The 13,076-nt window shown below is 53.8% G+C and overlaps 1 protein-coding gene across 1 annotated transcript; it reads right to left on the minus strand.

Moving 5' to 3' along the window:
- Nucleotides 1-628: 628 nt before the first annotated feature.
- SLC2A6 (solute carrier family 2 member 6) lies at nt 629-11,653 on the minus strand. Its single transcript, XM_034751938.1, has 10 exons — nt 11,341-11,653; nt 9,068-9,230; nt 8,212-8,418; nt 7,227-7,326; nt 6,181-6,392; nt 5,624-5,776; nt 4,043-4,151; nt 3,564-3,746; nt 2,966-3,111; nt 629-1,506 (listed from the first exon to the last, which is right to left on the minus strand). The coding sequence occupies exons 1-10, from the start codon at nt 11,439-11,441 to the stop codon at nt 1,342-1,344; spliced, it is 1,539 nt and encodes a 512-aa protein (XP_034607829.1). The 5' UTR covers nt 11,442-11,653; the 3' UTR covers nt 629-1,341.
- Between the last annotated feature and the right edge of the window lie 1,423 nt (nt 11,654-13,076).

Below are 13,076 nucleotides of genomic sequence, written 5' to 3' on the forward strand. Positions count from 1 at the left end.
ATGAATGGTTGGACAGTCAGTCCAAAACCAGGGTCTTTGCTGTTCTGGAAACTCCAAGCTCCTTTGGTATGGGTTGCTGTTCAAAACCTTTACAAGCTACTTGCCTGGTTGTGTTTAACCCAGGGATAGTGTGGACATTGGCTGTTGCTATGGTGAGACCGTCAGCCTGCAAGAGACTGGGGTAGCCCTGTGGTGATGTTGCTGAGGATGGTGGTGACAAGGTGCTGCTAACCATGTGTAGCTGAAATCTCAAAGATGGGAGGGCCAACACATCTCCAAGAGAGGCCTTCCCCTGCCTCCTTCAGTGGCTGAACATGGGAAGAAAACCAGCTCTCACACCCTCTTTGTTAGAACAATCTCTGGCGGGAGAAGGGCCTGTCTGTAGCTACAGCAAAAGTATTGTCTGCACCTAATGTGTCTTCCTGCAGTGGGGCAGCTGCACTAGCGCTGAGTGTTGGATTCTATTCCCTTTCTTTGTTCTGTTCTAAGGGTCCTTTCTGTGTGGACGGAATTGGGTCTCACTCCTGTTTATTAGGCATCTGGTGTAATGTGCAGTTTTAGCAATAAAATGTGGCAGCTTTTTATATGAAAAACTCTCTCTCTCGCTGCCTTTTTTGAAATCACTGTTCATGCAAGATTCCAAGTGATGCTGCACAAAAGAACAGACATTTCCCAGGTGCGTATCTGGGAACTGTGCATTGGGAGGGGTATTAGGACAGGCCCTCAGTGCAGGGCACTGCCCTGGAGCGTCAAATCCTTTGCTTAAAAATTAACGTGATGTCTCTTGCCCCATGATCACGAGAGTCAAAACCACTTTATTGTTGCAACTGCACAAAGGGCCTTTGCCAACCCACCCTGGGCAGTGGCCAACAATGTAAGCTCTTGATTCAAACCCTGCTTCCCCTGGGCTGCTTTGCCCTTACAGGCTGTGTTAAGAAACGGCTGGTTTTCTCTGGTCTGCAGACTACGTTTGTTTGACTTTAAGGAGCCCTCTTTACCTCCAGTACAGTTTTGGAGCTGGTATTGCTATCTAGGTTAAAATTAGCAGCACAGATAGAAATTCCAGGTCGTTAACATTCTGTCCAGAGACAACGGTTCCTTAGAATAGTGTTGAGTGACTCATGAAAAGGAGGTGAAATTCCAGTGTGTGATTCTCAAAGACAATGGTTCCATCCAAAATTAGACAGTCACCAGCGAGCCTGCGTGCATGATGTATGTAGGCCTTGTTGGCACAGAGAAAATGCCAGGTTCTGCCTCTAGCAGCACAAACATTTTCTTGTCCCCTTGTATGTCAGATTTTGTTTTGAAAGCTCAGCTGAAGGGTGGTGCTTCTAAGGATCCTCATATGTGGTTCCTCATAAAGGATCTCCGCCCAGTCCTGAAGTAGGATTCGATTTGCTCCAGGGATCGGCCTTTGGTCTCTGGGACGCAGCAACCCGTGAAGAGGAGGTTCCCTGCGCAGATGACAGCAAAGAACAGGAACGGGACTTCAAGGCCGAAGTCTTGCTGGAAAATAGGACAAAGTGCCCATGTGACTCGGGAGCTGAGAGCCATTGAAAGAGTGGGTTAGCAAAATACTGGGGAAAATGAAGGGAGTCGACGCCTTCCCTCTGTGTCCTCAGACTTCATACACAGAGAGGAACACAATGCACAGTGAACCTGTGGAACTCATTGCCGGGGGATGTTGTGTAGGGCAAAAGTATAACTGGGTTAAAAAAAAAAAGAGAGAAGTTCACGGAGGATAGGTCCATCAGTGGCTATTAGCCAAGATGGTCTGGAATGCACCCCATGCTCCGGGTGTCCCTAAACCTCTGCCTGCCACAAGTTGGGACTGGATGTCAAGGGATGGATCACTCAAAATTGCCCTGTTCTGTTCACTCCCTCTGAAGCATCTGGCACCGGCCACTGTCGGAAGCCAGGATACAGGGCAAGATGGACTATTGGTCTGTCCCAGGGTGGCCGTTCTTATAGACCTAAGGATAGCCTTGGGGTTAAGGCATGGGCATGGGGATGTGGGGGCAGGAGATAGGAAGTCGGTTCATAATTTGGCCACTAAATTGGTGTGTGGGCCTGCACAGGTCGCCTAATCTCTCTGCATCTGAGTTTCCCCCTCTAACACGGAGACAGTGAGGCTTATTTCATTAATGTGCTTAACGTGCCGTGGATGGAAGGGGCTAATGGGAGGCAGTATGGTCCAGTGGATAAATCACCGGTCAGGGAGTCCAGACAGCTGGGTTGTAGTCCCAGCTCTGAAGTATGACCCTGAGCTCCCCCTCACTGCTTCTCCATCTGTAAAATGGAGACAGTGACACTGACATTCCTTTGCAAGACATTTGGAGACCTCCCGGTGGAAAGCCATACGTGGGCCAACTAAGTGTTCGTGTGTCTGCATGAAGTTCTGGAGGAGGCTCATAATGCCAACCCCAAGTATGATATTTTGGGACCTGAATCAAGAGATTGGCATAAAAATCATGAGATTTAAAAAAATAACAATAATTTCTATTTTCCTTCTGGTTTCTGGGCCTCAAAGTCGCACTCGGGTCATGGTTTCAAGCTTTGCACTGCAATCATGAGGGCTCAAAATATACTTTAAAAAAAAAAAAGAGAAAGCTGAGAGTCTCAGGTTATCACCTGACTCCAGGAGCTGAGGCTTTAAGCAAAACACCAAATATCGCAAGAGTTGCCATAAACTGGTGTGAGTTGGCAAAGCTGCCAACGCCTGGATAAAATAGATCTCATCTTTGTGCTGCAGCTCTCAGCTCTCCCAACCATGCTGCCTCCCAAGAGTGCTGTCCCTTGTCTGCATTCCTGACAGGATTGGCTGTCTCTGCCATATTTCTCCCAAGGGGTGGCAGCCTTGGAGGGCCTAGCACCAGTTAGAAAAATGATAATAAATAAATTAAGGGCCAACCCCCAAAGGCCTCTCTCAGGCCAACCTCCGCTCGCCGCCACTAGCTGTACCCACCACAACCAGCAGGAAGAATCTGGTCAGCGCAAAGGCCGTGAGCCAGCTCACGAGGACACAGAGGCCTGACGCCACCCCACGGGCCTTCAGAGGGAGGATCTCTGACATCAGCAACCAGGTGATGGGGCCCCAGCCCATGGCATAACCTGGTGGGAGAAAAGGGAGAGATCAGGTGAAAAGCAGAGGACCATAGGGGGTAGGGAATGGAAAAGTTCCCTGCCAATCCCTGACCCATGACTGCTCCTAGTTCCATTTCAACCGGCCACTCTACCAAGACTAGCGGGTCTTCAAAGTGAGGGATCCATCTTCACACCTAGCCCTTGCTGATTACAGCCCCTAAGTGGTGGTGATATTTATGTGACAAAAACATTCAGCCTGTGCCTCTGGTCCTCTCCTCTGCCTATACCACTGGCTCCAACACCCCAGACCTCTGAGGATCTCCACATGAACACTTTTTCCAGAGAAATATTTCCTTCCTGCCCCAGTCCCTGCCCCAGCGTGGAATCTCCCCAGCTCATATCACACTGGCCCAGGATGGTTAGTCCTGGACGGGGGACACCTCCGCAGCTGGAATATGGATTGTAGCTTCAGTTCATACCCATTATAAAGAGCATGGTAGCCACCAGGGGGATGAGGGTGATGTAGCCGGAGGGCTCTGCAGTAAGGCTTTCTGGGCTCACTAGGGTCCCGTTAATGACGGCCATGGTAGAGTTGTGAGAAGGCAGTGATGTGTAGTGGATATAGAGCCCCAAGGTCAGGTTTGAGGCAAACATGATCCCAGCTGTTAATAGAGAACGAGAATAAAGAAACAAAAAGGCGAAATGAAGAGCTTAGGCCCAATTTTCCTCTCAGCTCCCCCAGTGAAGCTCCAGCGTGTTCCATGGAGTTACTCCTCCTGGTTTACACAGGCCTGAGACCGGGAGTCAGACCCGTTGTGAGCTGTGTTGTCCCCCTCACTCCGCTCTAGCGTTCAAAGGAAAAAAGCCACTGGGGCACCACATGGCTGCACCATCGCATGAATTAGCATTTGCCAAGCGCCCTGGGAGAGAAAACTATGGAATTTGGGGCTAGACATACCCGATACGAAGAGAAGAATTTTCCTCCCAGCTTTGTCCATAGAGACAGCGGCGATGAGCACAGACGCCAAGCGAACTCCCCCTACGATAGCTGCATCGTACTCCGGCTTCTACAGTAAAAACAAACAAAGAAAAAAACTAGGAAAGCGAGAAGCAAGATCTGAGGCAGTACAGGTTCCTGCTTGCATCACCTTCAGTTGTAGCCATGAAACATAGCTACTGTTATTTCTGTGAAAGCCACAGAAGAATGGTTCCTTTAGTTAGACTTAATAAATCAGACTGCCAGCTGCATGGGGTAACGTTCGACTAGTGTGTGTGTTTGCATCCCACCCTTGCCCTCCAATGGCTGGAACATCAGATCTGCTGGAGTATGGGGCTGTCACCCACATCCTCCGAGGAGTTTTGCCATTAGCTCCGATGCTAAAAGCCTGGGACTTCGAAGCCGAAGGTCCCAAGTTCTGTCCCCCGTGTTCTGTGAGTGAATTTCCACTGGCGATCATGGAGTCCACTGGCTATGGCCATGGCTTTGGGACAGCAGGAGGCCAGACGTGGCCAGAGACGACTCCCCCTGGGAAGCCTGGCGTCTCCCTGGCTGCAATGCACAGAGAGGAGGCTCTGCTTGGGGTATGATTTGCTCTACAGGGATAATAGGTTCTTTGCCTTTAACTCAAGAAAGGTTTTCTCTTCCCCATCCCAGTGCATGCTGGGAGCAAAGAGGAGAGAGGCAGAAGGCATGGCAGGAGGAGTGAAGAGGGCCTCCGCGCTGGGCAGGGCAGTGTGGGTCGGAGAGCCACGTCCTGTCAAACCCAGCATTGGACGGAGCAGCAAAGGGGAATCTCATCTTCAGCCCTGCCCATGAGTTGGGTTTGATGCAGGCACCCAGCAATTGCCACGGACGTTTTCCTGGGCGAAATGCACCTGACTGGGACCGGGACATCAGCACTAATGCCATTAAACTGTTCCACAACAGACTGAGGCGGCTGAACGGGGAAGCTGTCCTGCCCCCAGGGTAAGGCATAGCATGGGGGAGCATTGGCCAATACCCCAATACAAATACTTTGTGTTTACTAGAACCCATGTGCCTCTCACCCCCCCCCCCTCCATGCCTGTGCCATTGGGGATGACCTGGGTAGTCTCTACAGGCTCAGAATGACTAGGGGGGTAGGGCTGGGCCTACATTTTGCAAGGTGACTAGTGATTTTGAGCATCTCAATTTATTGGTGCCCTACCTGAGACTCCTTAGAGGGGCCTGGTTTTCTGGGGGCGGGTGCTCAGCACCTTCTGTACAACCAGCCCCCTTTAAGCTGTCTCAGGTTGGGCCCCCAAAATCACTAGTCACTTGAATATTTAGGCCATGGAGCAAAGAGCCATAGGCAGTTGGGGATTGGTCCTGCTTTGAGCAGGGGGTTGGACTAGGTGACCTCCTGAGGTCCCTTCCAACCCTGAGATTCTATGATTCTGTGATCTCTGAAGAGGTGGGCTATTGGGTTCAGTCTCGAGGCTTTAGCTGAAAGTTAAAACACTCTTCCTGTTCTTACGTGATTGACCGGAAGTGGAAAGTCAGGTCCCTTGTGGGACTTACCAATATCACAGCTGTGCTCTGAAATATCGACTGCAAATACACCAGGATGGGGGTGACGCCCGAGAGCTGCTGCAGGAACCTCATTAGCACCGCGATCAGGATTGGCTTGTAAATGAACGGGTCCTTGATCTCCGCGCAGGAAATCCGTCTGCTCTAGACACACAGACAGAGAGCGGAAAGGTAAACATGCGTTTGCACTCATGGGGCCAGATCTGGCACCTAAAGAACAGAGCAAATGAATGGTGAGGAGTCCTGGGTCGTTTTCATCTCTTGGTCTCCAAGCTCTGCTCAATGGTGGGGAAGTCTCATTATCCCGTTATAGAGAGCGGCAAGTGATGTGCCCAACGTCACACAGCAAGTGTGTGATAGGGCTGGAAACAGAACCCAGGTGTCCTGAGGCCCCCTACTTTGGGCCACGCTGCTTCTCCCAGTCAGGCATTGGTACAGGGTGGTGCTGACAGTCTATGGGAGCTGGAGGGGGGAAAAGGAGGCGGTGGTTCTAATGTTCTTTTGTATGCCCCAGCATGCCCCAGTTCAGTGGCCCCATCCCACCGCACCTGTTGTCTCACGCTTTCTTTGATTTGCTCAAATTCCCGGCGGAAATCCGTGTTCGGTCCCCGGAGCCAGCGCAGCACCCCGACTGCCTCGTCGTCCTTCCCCTTCGAGATGAGGAACCGGGGCGAGTTGGGCATGAAGCAGAGCAGGATGATCATAGTGAGAACCGGCACTTCCCCAGCCACGGCCAGCCAGCGCCAGGAGAGCTTCAGGCCTGCAGGAAGCAGCGGCAGGATGTTAAAGGCGGGGCTGCCCAGGAAATGATTCCCCTCTCTCCCCCACCCCCAAAAAAGTTTTGCTTCAAATAAAAAAATTGGTTTCATTAAAAAAAATCATTTTTTGTGTGTTTTTGTCAAAAAAAAAAACCCACTAAACATTTTCAGCTATTGACATTTTTTTTGTTTTTCAACAAAAACATCAAAATTTGGGACACAGTGGCCATTTTTCATGAAAAATCCTGGTTGGAAAAGCCATTTTCCATCAGAAAAAGTGTTTCAATGGAAAAGTTTCAACCCATTCTAGCTAGACGGCAGCTGGTTAGACCTTCCTTTCTCTGCAGGACCCCATCCCAGCACTCCCAACAGACCAGGGGCCCATCGAATGTGGTGTCCTGCCTCCAGCAGCTGGCAGCACCCAATAGAAATGGAGAAAAGTCCCTCCATGGCCAGCTGTTCTGGGCTGCACACAGTGGTGGAAATAATCTTTCTTCGCTCTTGATGATGCCGGGACTGAGGTGCCGAGTCATTGTAGTAACAACATAATTGCTGCAAATCCACCCACATTGGTCATTATCTGTACCCATCTGACCGCGGGCTTTTCCCATTTCTCCTCTGTAGAGTGAAGGGTCAAGATTCAACAATCTCCTGCCAAGATGCTCCTGCAATGCACACTCATCTCTTATGGTGACCTTAGCTGGATGGTCACCCAGGCTTCTCCTGGAGTTTCCACTAGGTTCTGCCTCTTTTCATTCACATGTTCATGACTTGCCCAGTGATTGACCCACCCCTCAGAATACCGAAGGAAACCAGCCTCTGTGGTGTGTACTTGCCCAGGGCATAGAGGACGAGGGAGCCAAGGACAGCCATGATCTGAGGGCAGGAACCCAAAGCTCCTCTGACCCCAGGGTGGGAGATCTCGGAGATATAGACCTAGAAGAGAGTAACACCATGGTTACGGGGCAGGAAGGGGTGTGCCACTCCCCGAACTCTGCAGCGTGTCTGCCAGGGGTGTCCTGGGAAAAGCCAATGTGAAAGCAGGAGCACTGTTTTAAATGAGTTGTCTTTGTCTCGTGGCAAGAAACAGGGCAAGACCACAACCCGGTTATTTTCAGTCTTGCCCAATTCTTGCCTTCCCTATTTTAAGCCACCCTGAGCTGATATTACCGTCAATGTATCCTGTATGTAGGAGGAAGTAAGTGTGGGGAGGACGGCAGCACAGGGCAAAGACCAGCTCTTCATTTCCTCTGTGGGCACAAGCGCCTAGCGGTGCGGAAAGGTGCTGACTGACAGCTCTCAGGGCCTTAGTTCTCTCCTTATTCAGAGCACAGAAACTGCCCCCCTCCCTCCCTGCGCCTCCCCCAGACCCAGAGGAACCAACTGGGCAAGTAAGACGGGAGCTCAGTGGTCAGGCCCATTCAATGCTTGACCTCTCTGCAGCGATTGCCAGGGAGAGGCACCCTTGGGAGAAGCACCCAACTCATTGCACACAGGCTGCCCAATCGCCACTGAGTAACAGGGCACTGTGGGTTTGGTGCCCAGGAAGGAAGGTCACCTGTGTCCCATTACCAAGCCCCTAGCAGGCACCTAACCCCCTGTGACGTTCAAGGCCGTCAGTTACTATAGCAGCAGCAGGGCCTGGTTATTGCATCCCCACTCCCAAGGCCTGGCCGGGGTAACCATGACACCTGATTAAATGTGGGAGCCGCGTCTCCAGCCGTGAACTAACTCGCTACCTCAGCTAATCCCCCAAGGAGGGCGGAGCGGAGGGGGAGGGGCTATGAGCCGTTGCGCTGTTAACTCATTGAACTTCGTTACCGGTATGGACGCCGCCGTCACGCCGCCCGCGTAGCCCGTCAGCAGTCGCCCCAGCAGCAGCATCCAGACTCCCTGGGCACTGCCCATGAAGGCGTATCCCACAGCGGACGGGACGGCTGAGAACATGATGCTCAGCTTCCGACCCAGGCGGTCATTCAGGAGCATGGCGCTGAGGCCCCCGGCGGCAGCTCCCAGCGTGAACACGGACTGCAAAAGGAGGGTGCGTGGGAGGTACATGGCGGCTCTGTGCCCTCCCATGGCAATTCGGGGGGGACAGCCTGGCCCGAGTGACTGGAATGGCAAAACTCCCACGGCAGCGTGGCTCTGAGTCACTGTCAGATTTGCAAACCTCTATCTGGTGGAGCTGCTGTTTCCTACCAATCCTCTTTCGGGCCTTCCTGTGTATCCTTGCCAGAGCTGTGGAAATTTCCGCCCTCCGCCCCGACTGCCATTCCATTCCTTCCCCCTTCAGAGCCCCGCCATCACCAGCCACATGGTGGCGCCCTGGAGCGACATACGCACATTTTGCCCTTTCACGGTCACCGGGGCCTACGGTTTCAAAAGCACCTGGTGACTGGGGGGGGGGGGGGTCTCACTTTTTTGGGGGCCCACCTTGAGATTCCTAAAAAGGGAGCCTGATTTCCGGAAAGTGCTGAGCACCCACCCTCTGAAAAACAGGCCCTTCAAGGGGTCTCGGGTTGGGACCGACTAGTCATTTGTGGCAACGCAGGGCTCTTTAACCCAGGATCTCCCACCACTGGATCAGCATGAATCACTTCTCCCAGCTCAGCTGCCGTGTGTGCTGTTCCCCTCAGCGGGGTGACGCGCCACGGAGGGGGAAAACGCCTCTTCTTACCCCAAACCAGGATTCCTCCACCCGGGTGATTTTCAGGGCGGGGATGTTGGATGTTTCCAAAGCAGGGATCACAGGGGACGTGTAAACCAGTGCGTACCCGAAATTGAAGTTCCCCAGGACGGCAGCGAAAGCTGCTAGAAAGAGCCGCTTGTTTTGAAGGGTTCTGTAGGAGAAAGACAGAATAAGAGAGGGAGCAGGAAAAGGAGGAAGGGGTGTTTGGGGGGTTGGGGTGGTTGTGGGTGTATTAAGCTAACATTTCTCTCAACACAATAAAGAATGAGATCAAGCCCTATTTATCCTAAAGGATTTTCCTCAGTAGGCTCCCAGGCACTTCTGTTGTACCACCAACAACCCCTGCTTTTCCTTTGGCCCCTCTTTTCCAGCCCTCCTTGATTTTGTCGGTTATAGATTCTGGAGCATGCGGGTGGAACGGGCTTGTCAACGGCCTTTCTGCTGTGTGGAGCTCTGAGCGGCGCCTGGGGACGGGGGCGCTTTATACATGACATTCTTATTAAGGCATAACTATAGTCCCTTGTAAATACTGGGCCCTTTTGTAAGCATCCCCCTTTAAGCTGTCCCATTGTGAGTGGGAGACCAGCCCCTTGTGGGTTATAAGGGGAGTGGGAGGGGGGTGGGGCTGGAGATGTCAGGCAGTGAAAATGTCTGGAGATGTCAGGCAGGTTGGGCTGTGAAATATGAGCCTTTCCAAAGTCAGTGAGGTCTTTAAACCTGCTTTACAGTTTCCAGGAACCCTCATGTCCCCAAGGTTGAAGAATGCAGAAGTGGCCGTGGGGCTGCCTCTGTGTGGTGCACTGCAGTTCCTCCACTCCCTTTAGCCCTTGTCAGCTGGGGGTGTGTGTGTTCTAGGGGCAGTTTTCCTTTTGAAAGTGATAAATCATTGTTTATTACTAGTTCTCGTGCCCGGGCGCGCACCGGGTAGGGGCCAGGCAGTCACAGAACATAAAGCTGTCACTCTCCCCGAGTGGGAACCAAACCAGCATCCCACCCCAGGCCAAAGCACACATCTGTCCAGCTTAGGGGACGTCGACCCAGCAAACGCTCCCCAGGGTAGCAAGTCTCAGCACCCAGGTCAACTGCCTCAGGCGCCCAGGGCTGGTGCTGTGGCGCTACAAGGAGCAGTGTAATCATTCAGGCTCGGAGACCCTCCCTTCTCCGCGGGGTCTCAGAGCCCAGGCTCCAGCCCCAGCCTGAATGTCTGTGCTGCTATTTTTCTATTTTTAGCCCCGCGGCGTGAGCCCAGCGAGCCGGACTCAGTAGACCCAGGGGCCGAACCTCGCTGCCATGGGTCTCTTGGTGCTGTGTAGACGTGCCCAGAGACGCTTCTCTGGCCCCCATTACTGTCGTGTGTGAGCGCCTCCCAGTCCTTAGTGTCGGCATCTTCACACCCCCCCCGCTCCCAGGAAGTGGGGCAGGGCTTCCATCCCTGTTGTGCTGACGGGCAGCTGAGGCAGAGAATGGCAAAGTGACCTCCCAAAGTCACACAGGATGTCTGTGGCATAGCAAGGACTTGAACCCAGGTCCTAGGCTACAGCCCTAACCACTGGACAATCCTTCCTCTCCCTCCGTAGCGCCTACCCCCTCCACACACACACAAGCCCACCCCCCCCGGTACGCCTAGCGTTCAGCCCCACCAGCCTGGCAAAGCCAGCAGTCCTGGCGTCTGGCTCAGCCGAACAGGAGCCGGCTGCAGAACAGAGCTCTGGGCGCTGACTGGACCTCCCCATGTGCACATCGCAGTGGGGCCAGACAGAGGGCTGTCCCGGCGATTCAGGGCCATCTAGCAGTGCCTGTTGGTAGCCCGGGCCAGCGTGTGAGCTCCTTGCGGTTCATCTCGCGCCCCCGCAGCATTCCCAGCAGAGCCTTCTCGATACCAGGGGAGCGGTGCCAGTTTGCACCTGTTACACTCCCTCATTGCTTCTGGTCTTAAACTAAACAGCGAGCTGTGTGCAGCAGGGCCTGGCTCTCAGTGTGAGCGTACAGCGCCTGGCACAGCCGGGCTCCGGGGCCTGCCGGGGGCTTCGGGTGCCACCCGAATACCGATGACTCAATAATGATCCTGGACAGTGAGGAGTAGATGAGGCCTTTCTCCCAATCCCCACTGAAATGGGCACAGGTGGGGAGAGGAGCCGCCCCAGGACAGGTGTGTCGCTCGCACATGCTCCTCTCTGAGAGCAATGGCCCCACCTGAGCTCCCATCAGTCAGACCCCTGCCCCCAGGTGAGAGCGCCCAGCGGGGCGAGCCCAGCTCCTACCTGATGTATTCCCGGTCCAGCTGGTGGGCAGTCCTCTGCGGAAAGGTCTGATACGTTGAGCTGGGCGCTCCCAGGAGCGGTTTCTGTATGCTGGCGTCCATGGGAGTGACTTTGTCCTGGTCTCTCCAGTGGCAAGGCAGGCTGGGCAGCGCGGGCTGCAGGAGCCACCGTCCCCAGCAGGTCTGACGCCTCTGCAGCTTTCTGGGCTGCTGCTGGCTTGGGATTGTCTCCAGGGGACAAGCAGGAACAAAATCGAACGAAAGCGAAAGAGAGAGAGAGAGAGAGAGATGTGAGGAGGCAACTCAAAGCCTTGCTTAACCGGTGCAATCTGTGCTGGTGGGTGAGCGGCTGAGCGCCCCAGAAGAGGAAGCTGTCTGGGGCCAGGAAATGTGAACGAGTGACAGGGAAATAATCACCCCCCCCTCAACCCACCCCAACTGCCACCCCATCCCACTCTGTCCTCCACCCTAGAACCCTCTGAGACAGAGAGAAGGGGAGGGAAACTCCCCGGGGCGTCACATGGCCAGGGACAGCTGGCATGCCCCCTGGGGCATAGCAAGGGGAGGGTGGCACGTTCCATATTGGATGTGGCAAGGGGAGCCTGGCATGCCCCCTGCTTGGGCACAGCATCTTCACCAGGGCACATGGTGCCTCTGTCGGGGTACGGCCGGTGCAGCCGCATGGCTCCGGGGGAGCTCTGGTCACAAGCACAAACTGAAAGGCCGAGATCCGGAGCAATGAGCCGGGCGGGACCTGTTCCTACAGTAATGGGGGTACTCCTGGGGGCTGGTGGCAGGGCTGAGAGGGGAGCGGGTAGCTAAGTGCGTGCTTAGTGTGATCGGGATCTCACTGGAGCCCTTGTCTCCAGACAAGCCCCTTTCCCATCCCGCTGCTTCATTACCCTATGTCCCGGCTAGGCAGGGAGCACGGGGCTGAGACTCGCTAGCACACAGCACTGAGGGTCTCTAACATCTCCCTGACCGTGCCCTCTGCTCACACGCACTGGAGCACAGCAATCCTGCATCGTCAGGGGCCTGCAGGATCGAGGGCAAACCTCGTCCCCGGGAACCAGTCCGTCCAGCAAATGCCTTCTGGAAGATTCGTTCCTATGAAGGGCAGTGAAGCAGGGACCCAGGCACGACTGGCCCTGGCTGCTCAGGTGTCCCCTCCAGCTCCCCGGCCAGGATCAGTAGCGAAGGGCCCTAACCACAACCTCGCAGCCAGCCATCCCAGACCTTGGGGAAGTTTGGCTCCGGATCCAGATGTTGCAGCTGGTTTCCACCCTGGCTCCAGCCTCCCCAGGGTTTGGGGATTGGGATGAGGGGACTGTGATGGTGGGATGAACTTGCAGAAACGCGCAGGAGTGGCTCTTCTGGTGGGGAACCAGATCTGAGATCATGGAGGGAGGATCTAGCTTGTACCAGGGCCAATGATACACTTTGTCGTTGAGGGACTCAGCCTGTGACAAGAGGTTATCTGGGCAGGTGCAACCCTGGGAGCAGAGTTGGGCTTGGTGGATTTCCATGTTTACTTTTTAATAATTTTGACAGCTAAAATCTGTGGTTCCTTGTAACTGTATTTTTAATATTTATCTATTTAAACGTTCATAGTTGTGGGCAATTATGGGGGGAGCATCAGGCAGTTGGGGGGTCACAATAATTATTTAATGACAGTAGGGGTTGAGATTCAAAAGTGAAAGCTTAAGAGCTGGTAAATCACCAATAGTCACCATCACA

Source organism: Trachemys scripta, chromosome 17 (assembly GCF_013100865.1).
Source record: "Trachemys scripta elegans isolate TJP31775 chromosome 17, CAS_Tse_1.0, whole genome shotgun sequence".
Lineage (NCBI taxonomy): Eukaryota > Metazoa > Chordata > Testudines > Emydidae > Trachemys > Trachemys scripta.